General features: G+C 26.8%; 3 protein-coding genes and 1 pseudogene across 5 annotated transcripts in view; 1 reads left to right on the top strand and 3 right to left on the bottom strand.

Moving 5' to 3' along the window:
• Positions 1-1,188: 1,188 nt before the first annotated feature.
• On the bottom strand, positions 1,189-5,898 carry LOC136990902 (ras GTPase-activating protein nGAP-like). 3 transcript variants are annotated; one of them, XM_067289354.1, is made up of 3 exons: positions 5,851-5,898; positions 4,250-4,345; positions 1,189-3,404 (listed from the first exon to the last, which is right to left on the bottom strand). In XM_067289354.1, the coding sequence occupies exons 2-3, from the start codon at positions 4,319-4,321 to the stop codon at positions 2,727-2,729; spliced, it is 750 nt and encodes a 249-aa protein (XP_067145455.1). In that variant the 5' UTR covers positions 4,322-4,345; positions 5,851-5,898; the 3' UTR covers positions 1,189-2,726. The 3 variants fall into 3 exon arrangements, with proteins under 3 accessions (XP_067145455.1, XP_067145456.1, XP_067145454.1); XM_067289355.1 differs by having other exon boundaries at positions 5,866-5,894; XM_067289353.1 differs by having other exon boundaries at positions 5,761-5,877.
• Positions 5,899-9,212: 3,314 nt separating this feature from the next.
• On the bottom strand, positions 9,213-9,277 carry LOC136968065 (U4 spliceosomal RNA; annotated as a pseudogene).
• Positions 9,278-10,802: 1,525 nt separating this feature from the next.
• On the bottom strand, positions 10,803-12,908 carry TAF1B (TATA box-binding protein-associated factor RNA polymerase I subunit B). Its single transcript, XM_067289351.1, has one exon. It carries the CDS (start codon positions 12,885-12,887, stop codon positions 10,803-10,805), a length of 2,085 nt encoding a protein of 694 aa, XP_067145452.1. The 5' UTR covers positions 12,888-12,908.
• A 1,560-nt stretch (positions 12,909-14,468) lies between these two features.
• LOC136990933 (MOB kinase activator-like 3) overlaps positions 14,469-21,957 on the top strand; it is a 34,477-nt gene continuing 26,988 nt past the window's right edge. Inside the window, exon 1 of the mRNA XM_067289408.1 lies at positions 14,469-14,587. Coding sequence (XP_067145509.1) covers positions 14,552-14,587 — 36 coding nt within the window. The 5' untranslated portion in view covers positions 14,469-14,551. The remainder of the gene's footprint in view (positions 14,588-21,957) is intronic.

Here is a 21,957-nt window from a genome sequence, read left to right as displayed (position 1 = left end):
CTCTGACTGATTCGTGTCTACTCTTTCGTTGGGTGGACCATAGGATTATTCATTATAGTGTATATAGTGAATTATAAATTCCCATTTAATTCATCTTGGAATATATCATTATTCTATTATATTAAAAACATTTTATTGTTTTTAAATATGTTATTAAAAGAATACTCAAACCTATAATTTTCTCTAATATATTAAACTTTTTATAAATATATTAATAATTGTTATCTTTATGAATAGTAAAAACTTCATTTTTTCGTGAGAAATGTACTGTACATAACATCATCATCTTTTTATCATAATTAATTTATTTATAATTGAATTTTACTGCATATATATATATATATATAAATTTGTTTTAAATATAAAAGGTTATCTATGCTTCTTTAATTAATCCCTCTTAAAATTAAATATTATTTGGTGACAAACACTGCAGGATCAACCAAGTGCTGTATACGTGTTTAGGGCATCAAGGAAAGGGGACGACAGAAATATTTCATCGCCTGATTTATCATAGAACATATAGAGCAAAACTGCAAATGGTGTACCAGAATCCACAAAAAATGACCTTTACAATAACTGAACAGGGCAAAATCTTTTACATGCTTAGGGCTTCTAAAAGGCCCTAAGCATGTAAAAGATTTTGCCCTGTTAACAAGCGATTTTATAAATATATTTTTTCATACTATTAATAGATTTAATTATGATTCATGTTCCTGCTTATGTTTCCTTTACTGTGAAATAGAATAGTATATATATAGTTTCGTTTACATATACTGTATTGTTTGTAAATAAATTAATATAAACATATTTAATAAAAGACTGCTCCAATTTGCATTATAATCCATTGTGTTTCACTCTTCCATATATGTGATTGTTGTAGTAATTCATTACGTAAACGTATTTAAACGATTACAGTTTCCTAACTTTTTGGTATTACGTAATGAAATTTGTTGGCAAATTTTTATGTATTGTAACCCTTATTTATATATTGATTAATTAATTTACTGTATAATAGGAAAATAAAACTTATAACAAGTTCATAACTTCAATCAATATCGATATTCTGATAACAGAACAATTATAAATGAATAACATATTATTCATTTATAATTATATATTGTTGAATAAATAATTAACATGATTTTTGTGCATGAAAAACAAATTTAAAGCAAAAAATAACTAAAAATATACTCTTTCAATACGAATTTTATGCAAATGTATGCATACAAAAAATAAAATTCAAAGAAACAACCATTTACAGATCATAAATATCACAAAAATTAATATTATAACGTTACTGTTTTAGGAAATTTTGACTTTTTACAGTTAAACTTCGTATAATTCTCTCTAAATATAAATAAATGTATGTATTTGAAAGTATTTAATAATATTGTAAACATTTTATTTCCAGATAAATAATAATAATGATTAATAATCACAGTAAAAACTTCTTACGGAAGTTATAAAATAATTTTTCTATAATTAAGTAACTTAATTTCTACTAAAATATACTTTAATATATTTATAAATATTGCACAATTCTATTAACACGAAGGAAATTATAGAGCGAAAGTACAAAAGTACGTAGGCATAAATTCTGAATTACATAAAATAAAAATTGAAGTCTTTACAATAAAATATAGTTTTACAATATTTTTTTTTTTTTACAATGAAATGATATATTATAACTTCACAAAGTTTCAAAAGATGTGGAGCTTAAAATACCATAATTTGTATATTTGTTAAAATGATATTTTATTTGAAAATCAGGTTAATGTTACCCTAGGTATACAAAATGGCGGCTCGTCTCCATCAGCAATCAGAAGGGAAACAGTGGGGACCCACGTTCTAACCTAACTTAACCTATTCTAATAATTTGGTTGTTAATAATTATGATAATTTATTAGAACAGGTTAGGTTAGGTTAGAACGTGCGTCCCACTGTTCCCTGTCTTCTGATTGCTGGAATCGGAGACGAGCCGCCATTTTGTATACCTAGGGTAACATTGACCGAAAGGCATGAATATCTTTTGCATTTATATAAAAAAATACACAGTTTTTGGTATCTGTACAAAAGATATATATATAAATCTAAGAATTACATTTACTGTATTCATACAAAAGGGGTCGTCCATTAATTACTATACAGTTTAAGAGGGAAGAGACCACGTAAAGCGCACCACTGTACACATGGAGAGGGAAGGGTCCAGGTATTGTCTATATAAACTTTTTTTAATGGTATTAGTGGTATTTATTTACTAATATAAATAAAGTATCAGTTAGAAAATATTTGCAGAAAGTCATATTTTCAATTTTAGGGCGGTCCTCGAATTATTGTACATATAATTAAAGGAACGATGGTTTGCCAAAAGTACACCATTGTACGTAAAAGGCAAAGATCAAAAGTAGCTCAAAACTGCACACCTAATTAAAGGACTGCCACAGAGTTAAGTCTGTGTATTTTATAGGGATTAATATCGCATCTGTACAAGAATTAGACCTATAGCTTTTATGTAGTACCTTAAACCGTATATTTTCCATTTATACAAAAGATATAGATTATGTGAAATCTAAAAACCGTATCTGCATTAGTAAGCTCCACACCTTTTCTTTTTTATACGGGTAGACGATCGTAATACATAGGAACCTTCAAGAATTTACCGACACGGAACTTAAAATAATAAATATACCACAGTTTGTTTCGCTCTAGAGATGCGGAAAATTTTATTAAATAGTTTTCTGTTTATTATCAGATCCTCGTCGAAAAATCCTCCTCTGTTTAACATCCCTGGGTTTCGTTACCGATCTATGATTATTGAAAAGTCTATTATAACATCCCATTGCAGTTTTGATACCGATTTCAGTTAATCTTTCGTAACTTCCATAAAGATGTCGAGCTTTGATACCGGAATCAACGTGAAAATCTTGAAAATTACTGGAATTCTTTAGATATAATTGATTTTGCAATGTCGATTCCAGAACAGTTGGCATCTCTATTCCACTATCGTGCATATCGTCTGAAATGGCATCGTTTATTTTCGATTTGATTCCACACAATTCACTTTCCTCTACTTTAATACATTTGGTAGATTTAACGTTTTGCAATTCACGATTCAAACGTTCGATAATTCGATCCTTATCGTCTAAAGAGTTTTGAATTTCCTTCTGTTCTTTTCTTAAACCCGATTCCAAAAGAAGTAAATTGGATATTAAATTTTTAACTAGAATATCACGCTCCTTTGTTAGATATTTTATGACTTCCTCTTGATTCCTAATTCGGTTCTTCATTGACAGAAACAATTGATTCGTTTGCGAAGTGTGAAGACGATAACGTTCTTCCACATTCTTCAAAGCTTTTTCTGACACCTGTACTCTCTTTTTCAGTTCTAAAACTTCCGATTCCAACTAAAAAAACGCACATAAAATAAATTAATTAATACAAAAGGATCGTTACTTTACTTAATCTGCTAATAATCTTATCCGATATACTTGTCCCGCATTAATTTAATGGGATATTAGAGGGTGGAAAACGTTCGTTTTCTAACGATTCTGATATCGATTTTTCACACACTGTAGAGGTTTCATAATGATTAAATTTAAAACTTTCCCACGTCACCCTACTCGCATGACATGATTCGAAAAATCACGTGTTGTACTTTCACGTGTGAATTCTAATGCACGTTAGCATGACGAAAGAAAGCGAAACAAATAAAGTTTTCTAAATTTTAATGCAATTTAATATTTAAAAAAAAAAAAAGCTGTAATTAAATTAGGTCCTTTTTAATATTTCTGATTAATGTTTTCATTGTATTCACTTGTTCCAGAACAAAATCTGAAGGACATTCAAGTATCTAGGACCTCAATGAGCGTACGTGGGAGAGTGTTATGAACTTCCTGTACAACACAGACGTGTAATCACGTGTTCGAACATAAAATAATAATAATTTTTTTACTGTGTTGCGAAATTAAACTAAACACGCCTACTTATAACTTATAATACAATTGTATAGGGCCTACACAACAATATAAAATACTATACAATTGCATCTACAAGTTTCATAAAGACCCGCACTTATATTCTATTTGTATTATGTTTTATCAACTTATATTCAAATATAGACAGACCCTATATTGTCACTTATTCTGAAAAAATTCATTAAATAAAATTTAAATAATAATAATTGCAATTTAATTTAGAAATGAATTTTATTTATAATTAATATTATTATTATTTTTTAAAATTTGTTTACCTGTTTTCTTGTTTTCAAATCCGAAGATTGTGTAATTGCATCTGTTGTGCGATATTCATTCGATTGCATCATGAATATTGCATCTCTATAGATGACCTAAATGAATTATTATATTATTAATTAAATATTAGTGAATTTGTACTTATATTCGTTATCAATCTCTTAAAATAAGAGCGAATATTTACTTTAATAAGTATATAAAAGGGACAAATATTCGGTTATCGAAAAATAAATTTATTTTCAAAAATTATCAGTAAAAAAAATAAGATAAAGTAATCTTATATTTAATTATTATAATAAATAACTTAGTATACTCTAGAAAAAGAAACTATTCTCTTGATAAAAGAGAAACGTTTGAATGCAATGTTCAAGGATATTCTATAATCTGCTGCTTGAATATTCACGATTTTGACCTCATAAACTAAATTCGTTTTATAGTCGAATAACGTTAATTAATATGGTTTAATGTAGTTTCGACATTAATCAACCTCCGTATAAAAAAGTAATTAAGTCATATAAGCACTTAAAAAAAAATTATTATTATTATTACGTTCTGATTATAACCTGTACAATATTTCTTCCGTCATTACGTAGTCGTGGAAAATAAAATGAATCATGTTACAGATAATGAAAATTCTCTATAAAAAAAACTGAGCAGATGTTTGTCGAGTGCGTAGGTCTGAATATAAAATATGGCTTATTAGATTTAAATCGTTTATGTTGGGTTATTTATGATATCATTTAAGCATACGTGGTAATTGTTGATTGTAAGTTTAAGTCCTATGCGGTAGTATCTACACGTAGGCCTAAAATGTCACATTTAAACATATATTCGAGTACACATAGGCTCTAAATAGTAACGTATTTAAATATACGTAGATCCTAAATATTTAATGTCATCTATAGCTATACGTAGGCGTTAAATAATGAGATATACAAATATGTGTAGGCCTTAAATAGTTGCATCTGTAAGTACACGAAAGTCTTAAATAGATTCATATATAAATATACATAAGCTCAAAATAGTAGCAATTGTAAGCGCTCCACATCGTAAAGTTCTATATAATCACCCAGAAGGCCTCTGAAGTCACTTATAAACAGGCCCTATGTAATCGCGTCCTCGCGCTTGTACAGCGAGTTACGCATAGATCTTGAGTAATTGTATTAATAAGTAGTATAAGCTTTACATTTTATGTGTCACTTTATAAGTATGCCTTATATAGGCGCACTTTTATATTGCGTTTTATAAGTCTACATATAAAGTGTGCTTAGTATATTGTCGCAAATGTAAAACTTTTTACGTATATAAAAGGCCTTAATTACAATATTTAACGCATAACAGTACAATAAAACTATAATAATGCAACACAATCGTTACGCTACCAGGATAGAATATTACGTAAAATTTCACACGAATTTAATACAGTTATCGTATTATATACAGTAATTTATAAATAAAAATAAATTGAAACTGCCAAGGACATAAAAATTTAAAATAATAAAACACTTACTTTACAGCATATGCTATTTTCTAAGTACGTTATTCAAACCAACGTATACCATTAACAGTAAATAGTGTATTCAAATACAGTGATATATACCTGGACACCTCTCACCTGTGATTCAACGACGGTGTGACGATAAATGGCGTCACACGTACAAACAGACACGTGATCAGTCGCTTAGCAACAACCAGAGGATATAAGTTATACCTGTTTCCGTTATTAATCGAATGATTACAATTTGATATTTAAATTATTTTTAAACAAAATATTCAACACAATTAAGTTTCTAAAATACATTTTTAAAGTACTGTACTCCTCTTAAATGGAAAATTTCATTAAATTCTAATTAAGTATGTGATTAAATGTCTTTATTTTTCCAATTTTGAATAGGTTTAGGTGTTAAGTTATTAATTTTCTATCATTTTTATTTAAAAAATATAAACTTTTTTTGCAAATTTTCATACAAATTCTCTGTTTAAATAAGGATTTCTAAAGCTGTAAATGTAAACAAATAAAGGAAAAAAGTATATAAATAATTAAAGAAAGAAGCTATTAGAAATGTTAAAATCAGCGAAAATACTATAAAAATTAAATGTATGGCTTTGAAAATAAAATGTAGGTGTAAGGAAGATGTTTATTCAAATATCTCTTCTTGAAGATTCAATGAAGCATACAAAATTACCTAAAAACAGGAATCTCTGTATGTTACATACATGAAGAGGTCAAAATAATGTTCAGGAAGTATGTAAATAAGCTTTTAATGAAAATATAACTCACAGATATAGACTACTTATGAAATTTTATATTCATAAATAGTAATAAATTATATAAAAAATAAATCATTTCCATATGATATTCATATAAAAATATATACAGTACATATTGTGAAAAGCAATATATGTATAAGCTTTTCACAATATATTATGAGAAGCAGGAAGAAGGAAAAAAGTATTTTTTCTTAAATATATATATATATATATAATAGCATAGTTATATTAATTAATTGCATAAATTTAATTATTATATGCATATATGAATTTATATACTATAAAATCTCAAGCTGGAAACCTCTAGCATAAAATTTACAGTATAAGAGTGTATTTATTAATAATAACAATGCTTGTTCTTCAACTGAAAATTACACACAACCGTGCCCATTATAAACAATTTGGGTGGAGAAGTTACCTATAAAATACCTTCACGACAACAATGAGAATCAGATATGTAAAATAACAGTAGATTCCTTAAGATAAGAACCACTTTTTATTTATTTATTTATTTATTTTCTAGTCCATTGTTTTTGAGAAAAATATCGAAAATGTCCGGACTTTCCTGTTGTTATTAATAAAAATTCTATTATATATTAATGCGGTGATAACCCAAATGACACCCACCCTATATGGTTCCTTTTATATTTTGTTTTATGAAGTGAAAATTATATGATACCGGTCATATAAAAATACAGTATAACTTATGGTCGTTGCTACTTTCGTTGGAGGTGACCTGCATAAAGGGGATAAATCTAGGTCATATACAAACGGTATGTAAAATGCAAACTAATTGTGAGTTACTAATATGGTAAATACTTAAAATATGAATTTAATGCCATAATATATTATTATTTAGTAAGAATATAAATTAAATTAAAGGTATATATTTTATAAAATTAAGACATAGTCGCTCTGGAAACATTTTTTACTTTCCTAGATGATCTCCATTTTTTTCTTTTGTTCTAGAACAATTTTTCTTATAGATGACCGGACCTTTCTTTAGAGGCTACTCAGCCATCCAATATTTAAAAAAAGTTCTTTAAAACAGGGTTAATCCAATTAAAATTATAAAAAATAATTTCTTAAAAATTGGGAAATGGGATCTTACGACGTCCTTTGGATCATGTAGGATAAGTAGGATATTTTACTTTCCTAGATGATCTCCATGTAAATGGAGATCATCTAGGAAAGTAAAAAATGTTTCCAGAGACGACTATGGAATACTTAATATGAATTTAATGCCATAATATATTATTATTTAGTAAGAATATAAATTAAATTAAAGGTATATATTTTATAAAATTAACGGCGAAATCAATAAAAATATTTTAGTACATTTATGCAAATGGAGCAATATTTTTTGAATGAAAAATCAATATTATTTTATTTATAAATATTGCTGAAATATTCGATGGTTTTGGTGTAAATTTATGAAAAATTAAATTTAAAAATTCAAGCGAAAGTTTAAAAATAAATATTTTGAATTATTGTATCAAATAGATTAAAAAAAAACAATTAATTTTTATATATAATATACATAAAATATTGCAAAGTTGTCTGTGGCGCCATCTATTAGTCATAATTAAAATTCTGTATTAAAAAATCCAAATTATATGACTATTTTCGCGATAGTTTATGTTTATAATGTAATAATTTCGTAATGTTTAATGTACAGTACTTAACGATATTAATGACCAAATCATTGTAATTAAAAAATATTTATTGGATGTATTAAAAATTTTCAATATCAATAAGTTTCTTTAATTGTTCCTTTTACAAATATTTCCTGAACTAGGTGAAAACAATTGCAAATTGTAAGATAATAACGGTACATAAACAGAATTAACGAAATATTTTTTTATGATAAAACATTATAATAGATGGCGCCACTAAATGTTGCCGGGGAAAGTTAAGCAACTCATTGCTGGATTATTTTTTACGTATAAATAATTCAACATTTTAAAAATGCAATAAGTAAAAGCATGAATATATTATAAATGTATATTATCGACAAACATTTTGCATTATTAATATTAATAACGATATGAAAATTTTTAATAGAATTGTGCCATTTCTTTTATAACTTATGTAAAGCATATATAATCTTATTCAACTCATTGAAATTCTATGAATTTTTTAAATTTTATCAGTAATTTTTTTTCTAAGTTATTCTAAAAGAATTTAAATGTGATAAAATCCATGTAGATATAGAAACTGCTCTGATGAAAATATATAATAATAATGCTTTTAAAATATAGTTGCTTTATTATATATTTTAAATATATTTATAAAAAAATATTTTAATAGCCTATGTATGTACTGTACTGTACAGTACATAGCTACAAAAATATTATAAACCTATTTAAAGTATTTGATACTATAAATATAATCATTGTAAAAATTTTAATCTATAGTTTTCAAACTAAAGGTTAAAAAAAAATATGCATTTAATACAGTAATACAATTAAAGTCTAAATTATCCAACGGTTCATATGTAATTATATATTTTTATCTTTTATATGAAGTTAATCCATAAAAGTTTACTGGGATCCGAAGATCCCGCGAGTCCACCAAGAGCAGAGCCCCCCTCGAGAGGGAGGAGTGCCCCCAATGGTCGCAGTTTCAAAAACATACTGTATTGCTGCCGGCAAAAGCCCCAGCACGGCAATTAACTAGCATCTAAGTGAACCAATTAATTATAATCGCACCTCGGTTAAACCTCATTGGTAACGATACCGCCTCTGCGCAAAGCAGTTACCGTTTCGCTGCGGCAAAGGCCCCAGCACTTTTATATGAAGTTACCTTATTAAAGCTATAAAATTAATTTAAGATAAACATATAGATATCAATCAATAATGGCTTTATTTATAATAGGCAGTAGCCTGTTACAAAAGGGTGTTTATATTATTACACTCCCTTGGTTGTATATAAAATTTATACAGAAATAACATAGTCAATAACAATTTTCTTATGACCATTGGTATTAACATAAACATAAGTCCATTTGATAAACATATAGATATGCCTATTACAAATTCTAAAGCAGTGGTTCTTTTCCCGCCGCCTGCATCTCTTAAATTTTAAAAACGCGCTCTGGCATCTTAAAAAATTTGTTAAGATATTTTGTTTAAAAGGAATAGTTCTCTCTAAACCCATATTTTATCTTTACTTCGGCTTAAGCGATCAAGAAAGAAAATTTATCTTTGCCCGTAGATTTAAACGTTTCGTATTTACATTTGGGATATGCAAAGAAAATAATGTATTATTATCAAATTTATAGGTAAAATAATGTATTTTTATTAAGATTTTATATTTTATAAAAGACTTCAATTCTCAATGGAAGACGTAAAGAACAAATTTAAAAAGTTCAATCAAAAAAACAAATTATATTTTAGGGGATACTTTTTAATCGCAACTAAAAACAGACTCATTTGTCAATGTTTAAACAAAAGCTCAAAAAAGTATTGGCTTATTAAAAATATAGGTATACAGTATACTGTATATATAATTATTGAGTTTTAATTTAGATGCATTAAAGTTTTTAAAGATATGTATTATAAATTATATAACTTTATTTCTGTCACTAATTAAACATATACATTTTTTAACATCTCTAATACAGTCTCCCACCCTCAGGAAAGATGACTCACCCCATAAGGACTTCTGTTCTAAAGATAATACTATGCAAAAATCTATTTCTAATTCCTCCCTAAATACACTACTTATCCAAAGAGTAAAGAGAAGCTGGCAAATAAGCTTTTGCATGAGAATTTTTATTAGTTAAATGTAAAAAGACAAACATACATATCTTTTTATATTTTAGAAAGAAAATATATTTTTATTTTTGTTATTATTAAATATTATTATTTATTTTTTTAAATTTTTGATGTCCTTCTTTACTCACACCTATGTTTTAGAACAGAACTTTCCAAAGGATTCAGTTTCAAGAGCAAATTATGTACGTATTGTATAGACACACGTGCTTTAATAATATTTAATTATTTAGTAAATACAATCATCTAAAAATTTTGAAAATCTGCAATTAGTCATAGTTGTTATTAATACTTATTTAATTGTAACACATTAACTTATTTCAAAAGTTTGGAATGGTTTTTATAATGTGACGTAAAATGATCAGTGTTACATTAATAAATATTAATTATTATATTGTTTAATATTGCTTTTTCATATTTCAGTGAACAAATTTTTTTGCAATATGACAAACTTAATATATTCAACTACTTTTCATGTTACTTTTTCTTTATATACAATATTTTATCACTTATGTTGCTTTCTTGATGTTCTATATTTGGGTTTCTTAATTTTTCTACCAAATGTCTTTTCTTTCAGTTCATGAACTGTAGTTGTATGATTCCTAGGCAATACTTTTAACTTCGGACAGTCTTTAACAACGAACCTTTCCAACTGCATTATTTCTCGATACAAGTCATCTGTAGATACTTCGATGTAACACGAACAGACCGACAATAACCATTTGAAAGAATCATATGGAACTTCTGGAACTGTATTTTTCTGAAAATGTGCTATCCAATACTGTGAATATGGGAAGTCTTGAGTAAAACCGAAAATCAAGTCATTAAATCCTTGATTCTGATAAATTTTAGTAATTTCCAAATCTTCAAAGTAGTCTTTACAATTTGTTAAATATGTTAGAGTTTTATGATGAAATAGTTTCTTTTCTGAATTATTTTTAAAATAAAGTTTCTTATAGTAATTCAACAACACACTATATGGAAAACTGGTTTTTGGATAAGAGAGCTGCTCTTCACTTGAATCTTTTAAAGATGAAAACACTTTTTTTAAGCTGTCATAAAATTCAAAACTTTTTTTGATATTCCGACTGGAACATGGAGCCGATTTAGGTCTCCAGTGACTGTTGACTATTTGATCATAAAACAGATTATATCTATCTATGTCATAAACATCATTTTCCATAAATACAGCTAAAGGGATATGTGAATGAAAAATAAAGTTAATTTGTGTTTTCATGTGTTCAACCCAATCTTCCCAAATGAAAAATTGATTTCCAAAATTTTTGTATTCTTCTAATTTTCTTCTTAAAGAACTTAACTGCCTTTCTGTTTTATCATTTAGTCCAAACAATAATTTCAATGCTATGATGATGATAGACATTGCTCTAACTTCGTATCGTGGTAATCCATCTAATTTAAATTTCATACAAGGAATTCTTGTACTTACCAATTTGTGAATAAATGATATTAATTCCAATGGAAGATTTAAATCAATCACAAAACGAGCAATGATGGGCATTAATGATTTCTCAGGAATATCTTTGATTCCAAGAAAATTAGCCATTTTTTCAGTCAATTCATTTATTCTATTTAATGTTGGTGGTTTGTATGGAGTGATAAGTTTCCAATCAGTTGTTTGCAAAATCATTTTTGATGGCAATAAATATGATACACTGATATAAGGAAAATGATCTTCTCTTGTCCATCTTATAATATCACTTATGAGAATACAATCTTCAGTTAGCAATAATCCTAAATAACAGAATGCTACTGTCTTTTCCATTGACATAACATCATCAAATTTCATACTTTTTGTTCTTCCTTTAATTGGAGTTTTATTTTTATTTAACATTTTATTTTTTGTTGCTTGTTTACTATACCTTAAATTTTTCTCAGAAATCTTATCATTTTCTTGATTTTTTTCATTTTTATCACTTTTATTTGCGCAATCATTTCCTGTTCTAACAGCTATGTTGCCATTTCTATTATTTTCAGTATTTTCTTCAACTTCCATTTCTTCTGTTAGCTCTCTCTGAATCTCTTCAGATGTCTTAATAGATTCATCATTATTCTTATCTTCAACTTCTCCTTTCTTTTCTTTAGTAGTGTTATTACTCTTTGTATGTTTCTTTTTTTTATCATACTGGTTTGGTAATTTCACTTTATTTTTATACAAAACAAAAATATCTCTGCTAGCAGGTGACGTTCCTAATCTTGGTGTCCAATCCTTACCAGCCTTATTTTTGAGAAATGCAACTTCACACTTTTGTAAGTATTTTGCCCATAAATTGAAAACAACATTCTTTAATTGAGGTGATGCTCCAAGTTCAATTAATTTTTCAACTTGTCTGCATATAATAATATTGAAACACTGGTGTGTACTCCATTTTTCACCATACAGATCTGTACTCTTCTCAGGCTTTTTCTCATGTGATGTTGCAATACATAAACGTGCTGAAATATTTTCTTGAGTTTCATCTTCTTCTTTTTGTTCTCTTATTACCTGACTCTGAGTATTACATTCAACACAAAAGTACAGTCCATCGTACACAGTGAACTCATTACCTCCACATACATTACAGACAGACATTACAAGGATTTTAACACGTGCTTATTTCTGGGATACACGTGCTCATTCGCTTGCTTGCTTGCCCGCCCTCTGGTGGGATCGATTAGTCATAATTATTTTAATATTTTAGCCTTTTAAATTTTAAAATAAATTACTATTTTTCATCGTAAGCTAATATTTTAGAAGCAATATTAATAATATTTTTATCTTTATATTTTACATGCACTGTTTTTTCTGCATGTAATACTTTAACCTACATATTTTTATATACAATGTCGGTAAGAGTAAAGGGTTGCCTGAGGGAGCGGGAACCCCCCTCAGGCAAATTGTAGACCCCCTGTGCGATCAAATAATATGTAATGAACCATACCCCTACGAGCGACACATCACGAGATATAGCCCCCCAAAATCGGGCCGCGCGAGATCAGCCGATTGGGTAGAGGGCTATATATACGTCATTTCCGATCACGTGACACCACGTAACATGAAAAATTTGTTTTTACCCTCGCAACCTTTACTCTTACCTACAATGTCAACTGTATGCATATTTTTATCCGAAGTATTTCTATAAATTAGAAATATCCAAAGTTCTTGTAATATTGATTAAATTTTTTAAAATTAACAGGCCATTAACTCTTTTTTTTTAAATTTAAAAATGACGTATTGTTGCTATCTTTATAAAAATAACAACAAATATTTTACAATAAACAAGTTTCAATTAGGAAAAAGTTCAATGCCTTTTATTTTGAATATATTCCGAGAATAGAATCTTAAAATAGAAGTAATAATTTGTGTTTATTTAGTGAGCAACAAGTCTCTTTCATTATAATAATAGAAAGTACTTGGATGTCGGGTCAACTGTAAACTATTTGTCAATTATCAAGGACATCCGATACGTGAGAATGTCCGACAATGCGTGCAATTTCATGGAATATAACTTATGTAAATGCTTAACTTTCACATTTTTAGCGTTAAAATTAGTAAGAGTTGTGTACAAAAAGTATTGCTTTTATATATACTGTATTAATATAACCCAGCTTTGCGCTTCCGTTTTTACAATATGTGTAAATTTTACATTATAACTTAATGTTTTATTAATTAATTTACTAATTATATTTTGGCCATGAAAAACTCTATTTTAAGGAACGTAACTTCAATTTTTAATACGGGGCCTATGGAAAATTACAATTAGATTAATGAAGGATTTGTCGTATAGGTCATAAAAGCGGCATCTATTCCATAATATTATTTAAATTACTAAATAAAAATATTATTATTTTTAAAATATTTGTAAAACTTATTTATTTATTTTTTTTATATTTAAAATATTTTAAATAAGATTTTATTTTTTTTTTAAATTAAAATTTAAGTATTAATTACTATAAACAACTACATGATATTCATGTACACCTTAAATACACTTATTTATTTTAATTATACACAAATGAAATAATAATTAAAATATTTTAAAAAATTTAAAAATAAACGGTAGTTCAATTTACATTGCACTTCTTTATAAATTTAAATAAATCGGTCACGTGACTGGCAACGGCGATTTTAAAAAATGACCATGACGCAATCGCCACGCCCACCGACGATGAGTCATCATTCGTCCAATGGCAAAAAGAAGGCCATTGACGTCACGTAAGTGAATTGTTGATGGGAAAAGTGTACACATTTTTGTAATGGCTGGCTTCGTCGAATTCTTTCAGAAAGGGAAGGTAAATTTAAAAACTTTTCAGAAAATTTTCAATTATTTACGCATTTAATTAATTCTAAAAGTCAATTTTATTGTCTAAGTAACCTTTGGTAATATATTATTAATTTTTGTGTATGTAAACATTTAGTAAACTGTATTCATTTTACTGTATATTGTAATTAATCTAACATAATTAATTCATTTTCTATTACAATTAAATATAATAATTAAGTATAATAATGTTTTATATTTTATATACAGTATAACATATACAACATACAAATACTGTGTAATGTAAACAATGCTATATTGTACTTTAAAATCATGTTTTAAATTTAGAATTATGATCAAAATGCGTAAATATGTATAAATATATTAATGTAAACATGTGGCTTTATCTATAATAAGTTTTCTTTCTTTGTAAAAAAAAAAGGAAAAGGAATCTGTACAGATGCATTTTGAAAACAGGTACTTTAAAATGCCTCTGGCCATCTTCTAACATTTGGCAGTCTTCCATTAGTTATTTAACTTTCTCCCTGATGACTTCTTCAAGTGATTAATGATTATAAACTGTAATTATTGTTTTGTATATTGTGTTATCGAACTGCACGGTTTCCAGAGATTAATGTTTATTATAATCAATTTAATTTTATATTTGTTTCTTTTCGGTTAATTTATAGCTACAAACTTAATTAATTTGATCCTTTTTATTTATATAATTTTTATCACTTTTGTTTTTAATATTTTGGAAATACTGTATATCTTATTTGGTATTTAAGGTCTTATTCTAAAAGTTCGTAAATTTCTTTTCGGAGGAAATTAATTTTATGAATTTTAAAAATAAATTCATCGATAATATGATTTAAAATTCAGAATTCAACCTGTTTTAAGTTCTTCAAATTTTTTAAATTATAATTACTTTTCTTTAGAACTTCTAAAATATCAGAATTTATTAATATAAAAATGGCAGATGTTAATTATAATTAATATTCAACAGTGATGAATTAGTTTATAAATGTGAAGTCATGCAAATACCTGGAAATCTTTTGAGAAATTTACATACTTTTTCAATATGAAAGTTAGAATGCAAATTTCCAAAATTTTAATATATTACAAAGTATTAAATAATTAATTATATATGTAAAAGGTTAATGTTACCTTAGGTAGCCAAGATGGTGTCTCGTCTCTAATTCCAGCAAGGAAACAGTGGGACACACGTTCTAACCTAACCTATTCTAATAAATTACCATAATTATTAGCAACCAAATTATTAGAATAGGTTAGGTTAGGTTAGGTTAGAACGTGCGTCCCACTGTTTCCTTGCTGGAATTAGAGACGAGCCACCATCTTGGCTACCTAAGGTAACATTAACCTTTTAGATGAAATTAAGAAAATAATACAGCTTCAAATATATAAATACTTTTGAAAACCTTAATTTCCTTTCTATTAGTTAATTTTCTTGACTTTTAATAAGTTAACCCATATTAACAATATGGGTTAATGTTACCTATGGTCCCAAGATGGTGGCTCGTCTGATTCCAGCAAGGAAACAGTGGGGACACACGTTCTAACCTAATCTAACCTAACCTAACAACCTATTCTAATAATTTTGTTGGTAATAATTATGGTAATTTATTAGAATAGGTTGGGTTAGAACATGCATCCCCACTGTTTCCCTTCTTCTATTTGCTGGAATCAGAGACGAGCCACCATCTTGGAACCATAGGTGACATTAACCACAATATGTAAGATGAATTTAGTAAATATGGAATGACAAAAATACAGGAAGCAATCTGAATAATGCACTTAATGGTAACAGCTTAACCCAAATATTAAAACAAGCAAAAAAAAAATAAATTTATAACAATTCATAATAAAATTATCATTTAACACAAATTCTATGACTGTGTATTATATAAAAAATTAACTTTAATACTCTGCTGTTGTTAAAAAGTACCATTTTTTTTTCCTTTTGTTAGTATGAATGCTGTTGGAATTATTCATAACATTTACTGAAATAATAAATGTTGAAAATATATTCTATTCAAGGTATCTCAGTTTATATATTAGTGTCTGACAATGATTTTTTAAAAAATATATAGAGATTGAAAAGTTTTCTTTGTACTTTCCTTAATAATAATATTTTACATATGCAAAAATATAACTAAAAGGCTGCAGGTGCGATAGCCTAATATGTGTTGTTTATTTATTAAGCTATAATTAGTAATGGTCCGATAACTATGTGGGAGTCTTAATATTTTCATTTAATCATTATATTTTTGTAAAAAAATCAACGAACATCCTGAACTAAAGGTACTTTATTTTAACTAGTAAATATAATTACTTAATATGGCATGTTCGGTACTCGTAAATATAAAAATGAGACATCATTAATCATTGTAATAATGTAATTTATCATGTAATTTAATGAAGAGTTGGAAGGTCCTACTTCATTTAATTTCTTGATGACTTGTAAAGTTTTATTATTATATATTTGTATACAGACTGGTATCATTGTATATTTAAATGCAAAATTTATATTGCATTAAGAATTCATAATTCATTTCCAAAATATTTATAGATTTCTTTTACATTGCTAGCATGATTACTAAAATTGCTATATGTTAATAGTTTTTTAAAAATTCATCACATCAATAATTTATAGCAAAGAAAAACTATTATTAAAGTTTTAAATGGTGAGGATAAATGAATTTTCTTTTAAACTATAATACACATATCATTGGAAAATGTTTCATCTACCATTAGTGGTATATTGATGATACATAATTAATTTTAATATTTCTTCTATAATATACTGTAATTATTACATATACATTAATTCAAATTATTTAATCAAACAATCAATATTTATTATTTTTGAAACAATTTGAATCTCTCCTTTTCATAAGTTATCTGTAAAAGTTATAAAATAAAATTTGAATATATAAAAAAGGTAATGTTTAATTTCAAATTTACAAAGTTATAACATTAAAAAGTATAAGATGTCGTGGAAAATAAGAGACTTATTCAGCATTGAAATATTTTTGAAAATAGAAATTTCAACTACAGTGGGTGATCGGTTAACGAACGTAATCCGTTCGAAGACTTTGTTCGCTATCCGAATTGTTCGTTAACCGATTATTGATTTACTATAGGTTTTTATGGGAATTTGATTAATTCGTTCTGGAGACTCCAAAAAATAAAAAATATAAAATAAATGCAGTAAGAAAGTATATATGTAATAATAAAAAAAAATATATATATATATATATATATATACACACACACAGTCTTGCATTTTTATTAGATGTTTTTTCCACTTGCGGGGGTTAAAGAATCTGTCCAATGTCGATTGCTTTTCTCTCTTCTTCAGGATTTTTGGAAGTAATTAATAGCACTGTAATTGTAGAGATCTCCAAGCCTATTAACTTCATTCTGGTTTGGATGCCATTTCGATGCCCGTTGTTCTGACATCCTCCCACTTCCTCAAAAGATCTTTAAATTGCTTGAGACTTCTTGATATATCTTTCATAGCTAAGATTGTGTTTACTGTAGACCTGTTCAAGCCATACTGCCCAATCTCTACCTTGGCTATTATCTTTTGCTTGGTTTCTACAGTGAGCACAGTTCTTGACACTCCACTCTTTTTATGCTCCATAATATTATTAGTTTCTTTTTTAAATAATAAGTTTAAAAAAGAACTTACAAAAATTCATAGAACAGAAATCAACTAGTGCACAAAAAATTATTTAAATGCAAGGCCCAGATGAAATTTGAAATTTGGTATTTAAACATTAAAAAATATCCGATGGACAATTAAACTCTCGCCTTTTGTAAATAAAAACTGACGCAAAACTTAACGAGTACCCACCCGACAGTCTCGCGAAGACTACAAAAATTATTTTCCAGAAAGGTAAACAAAAAAGCTGGAATTACAAGGGAGAGTTTCGAAGTTCGGAGGAATACTATCTGATTGGTATCGGTTTGAGTGTCGATGACATCTCCAGAGCTCCAAAAAGTTTCAAATTGTCACCTGGAGACAAGGGAAGACCAATTGGTATTCACTGTTTTATGTCTCTTCTTTTTCTGTATGTTCTGTGAGGTATTCATTGTCCGAACCTAAAAATCTTTCATGAAAGTGTTCGTTAACCGATCTCCCACTGTATTTATCTTGAGTACAAGAATTAATGCATTTAAATCTATAGTAACTTTAACTTATTGAAAGTTGACTTTTGTGTTGATTGCTATAGTAGTTTAAAAGTTAAGAAATTACAAAAAATGATGCATAGATTTTTGTAGATTTGAATCTGTTATAATCATTAAAAGTTGGAAAAACTAGGTTACAAGAGCCAATAATTACAATATTATATGTCATATATAATATTGAAATTGTATGTCTTTAAATATTATATCTGTCAGTAAAATATATTTGTTTCATTTGATCTTGTATCTTTCAGTTATGTTTTTAAATGTATTGTGGTTTATTCTATTGTGTTCCATTAGGAAATTTGAAATTTCTATATTCTTATGTAATGTGATGACCATTCATCTCTCCTGAATTATTTGAAGCAGGAGATGTTTTGAAATAGGAATCAAATTGCTACTTACTATAAATAAATTTGGTTACTTGAAGAAAGCAGTTGGAGAGGAGACATTGACAAATTTTAGCTTTAGTCAATAATCAAATAACAGTTTTGACAAGTAAAACTTTTAAAAAATTATAAGTTAGATATATATTTAAGGAAAAGAATTGAATTTCTACAATGAATAAAAATATAATTAAAGAGGAAAAAAGGAGAAAAATTAGAAAAATGAGGATTATTTCTGAGAAAGGAGGAAATCTAGTCATTTTATACAGTTTAGAACAATTATAGACGTTTAAAATTATAGTCGTCCAGAATACAAAATTGAATCTCGGAAAATACCGATCTTCTGATTCGATACTGTATATTGTATAAGAAATTTTCTGTGTTGATATTAGCATAATTAAAGAGAGAGAATTTGGATTTATGAATATACTATGTTAAAATACTAAAACAAAAATTTACTTTAAAATATTTTAACTGAGAAATAACTTCGCAACAAATCAGACCGAGTGAGGTTTTTATTAAAATATTTTAGATGTTACAATGAAATGTATTTAAAAATGGTCTATTTGTTTAGAAATCATTTTAATGACATAGATACTTAGAAATAAATGAAGAATTTTGAATTTAAGAGCGAAATTTTCTGCAATACTTCATTTGTTTTAGTTATTTAAGTTTATTCGACCCAAATACTTGTTGAATAGCCTACTCAAACAGTGTGCATTATTATGTATTCAGTGATGACAATTGTAAATATTTGATAGACTAAATTGACTTTTATTTCTAAAAGATTTTATCCACTTTTTGTTTTAAATAGAATTTTATGTGTTTTAAATGTTTTAAATTCAGAATAATAGGATGTCTGATTATTCTAATCTAATCTATAAATGATACTGTTTTGATTTAAACATATTCCAACATACATGTTAAGCTTATGCATGTATCTGTCAATAGTAGTAGTGATATTACTGAAATTATATAGTTATATGCAGTAGGATATAAATATTATATTTATTCATTACATTGATTGTTTATAATTAACTTATCAAACAGATAATATATATGCTAGTGGTCAATGACTTAAATTAGAAGTTATAAGTAATACAGTACTAGAAGTTTTGAAATGTCTCGAGAAAATTTAACTATCATATGATTATTTTTTAAAATTATTTAATGAAAATCATTTGAACAAATTTAAAACGCATTTTCTTTTATATGTTATAAATGCACAATTAATGTTTGGGTTAAAAATTTCATGATTTTATATTGTAAAAGCGTAATATCAGACTAACAATTGCTGAAAAAGAAATTTATAAATAGAGAACGATACGTTTCCTTGAAGTTCTGTCACATTACAGTATTTATTTATAGGTATAGAAAAGTTCAAATTTAAAAAGAAAAAACAATACTTGTAAAGAAAAAGTACTGTACATCTTATATATTTTAGGCATGCTGTCTTTTTATTTTTAGGTCATTTTTCTTTATATTACAAATTTCAAAAATAGGTAGATACTGTGAATTATGACCCATGACAAAGTACTTTAATTTTGAAACTATTTAAATTTCATAATTGTGTGAGAGTGTTAAAAATAATTCTGAGAATATTCACTATACCATTAATTTTTATTACAAATTTTAAATTTACTGTCACTAAAATTTTGTGTGTTTCTTTTTTTATTATTAAATTAATTCTTTCAAAATTATATATTCATTTTGTAAAATTGTTTAAAATACTTATATATAAACTTTACTCAAAATTAATTCAAAATAAATTGTGAAGTGGACAAATTAATTTTATTCTGACAAAACTATGGAATTTCATTAGAAAATCTGTATTTACAAATAAGCTGAGCAACCTGTAGCTCACATCTCGTTACAAGGGTCTTGTGCCTTCCATGAAAAAAATTAGTGTGAATCGTCCATTAACTTGTGCTTATATATATATGATATTTCCGTACTTATATTAGGGTTTTAATAGTAATAAGCATTGCTATGAAAAAGTGTAATATATAATTTTTGGTCTATTTTTTATGTTTGGTAGAATAGAAGGCCTCTTCTGTGTTAGTTTAGAGCTGCAATAAATCTAAATCTTATCCTGTAAACTTTATTTAATTTTTTGGATTTAATATATTGTATTTCTAGTTATAAGTGTTATATTTTTTTGTATCAATAAGCTGTAGCTTCTCCGAAATGGATGGAGCACAGATTTAGAAAGTAACTTTGAATTAAGAGCAATATATTTACGATTCTTGTAGTAACATCATTTCCAATTAATCTAAATTATGTAGGGTCAATGTGAATAAATATGAGACATTTTTCAAAACTTTTGTAACAGCATTTGTTAGGATTAGTATTTACAAAGAGAAATACACAACAAAGCATTAAAATCTAATGGAGTATTCATTTTTTCTGTATGTATGAGTAGTGTTGAGCAAAAAGTTTTTTACCGTGTCACATATTTTACCTTTTGATGGTAAAATATCAGACACTGAGAGGTGAAAAATGAAACTCATTATATAACTAAAAGGACTTGCCTATGCCGACAGGGAGGTTAATAATGAGGTACTACAGGTTAAATGCAAGAAATTTTTGTATAAAACATTGCTCCATGATATTTAGAAGTAGATAAGATTAAATATTTATCAGTTTTGAAAAGTATCATATTTACCCACACTGACCCTACTTTTTAGTTTTTCTCTAATAATTGTTCAGCATCTTTGTTATTTCATTCAAAACTCACACCTAAAAGAAATATTTTTACTATGATACAGCACAAGTAAAGTAAAAACGTTTCATGGAAAGTAAT

This window comes from Centruroides vittatus, unplaced genomic scaffold (assembly GCF_030686945.1).
Source record: "Centruroides vittatus isolate TY-2023 unplaced genomic scaffold, ASM3068694v2 contig_1381, whole genome shotgun sequence".
Taxonomy (NCBI): Eukaryota; Metazoa; Arthropoda; class Arachnida; order Scorpiones; family Buthidae; genus Centruroides; species Centruroides vittatus.
Note: the sequence above shows the minus strand (reverse complement) of the source record. Positions and strands in the feature narration are given on the sequence as shown.

Excerpts from the sequence above, each read along its gene's own strand:
- LOC136990902 (XM_067289354.1), bottom strand. The coding sequence starts at position 4,321 with ATGATGCAATCGAATGAATATCGCACAACAGATGCAATTACACAATCT. Across the intron at positions 3,405-4,249 it reads ATTTGAAAACAAGAAAACAG|TTGGAATCGGAAGTTTTAGA; the intron begins GTAAACAAATTT and ends GCGTTTTTTTAG.
- TAF1B (XM_067289351.1), bottom strand. The coding sequence starts at position 12,887 with ATGTCTGTCTGTAATGTATGTGGAGGTAATGAGTTCACTGTGTACGAT.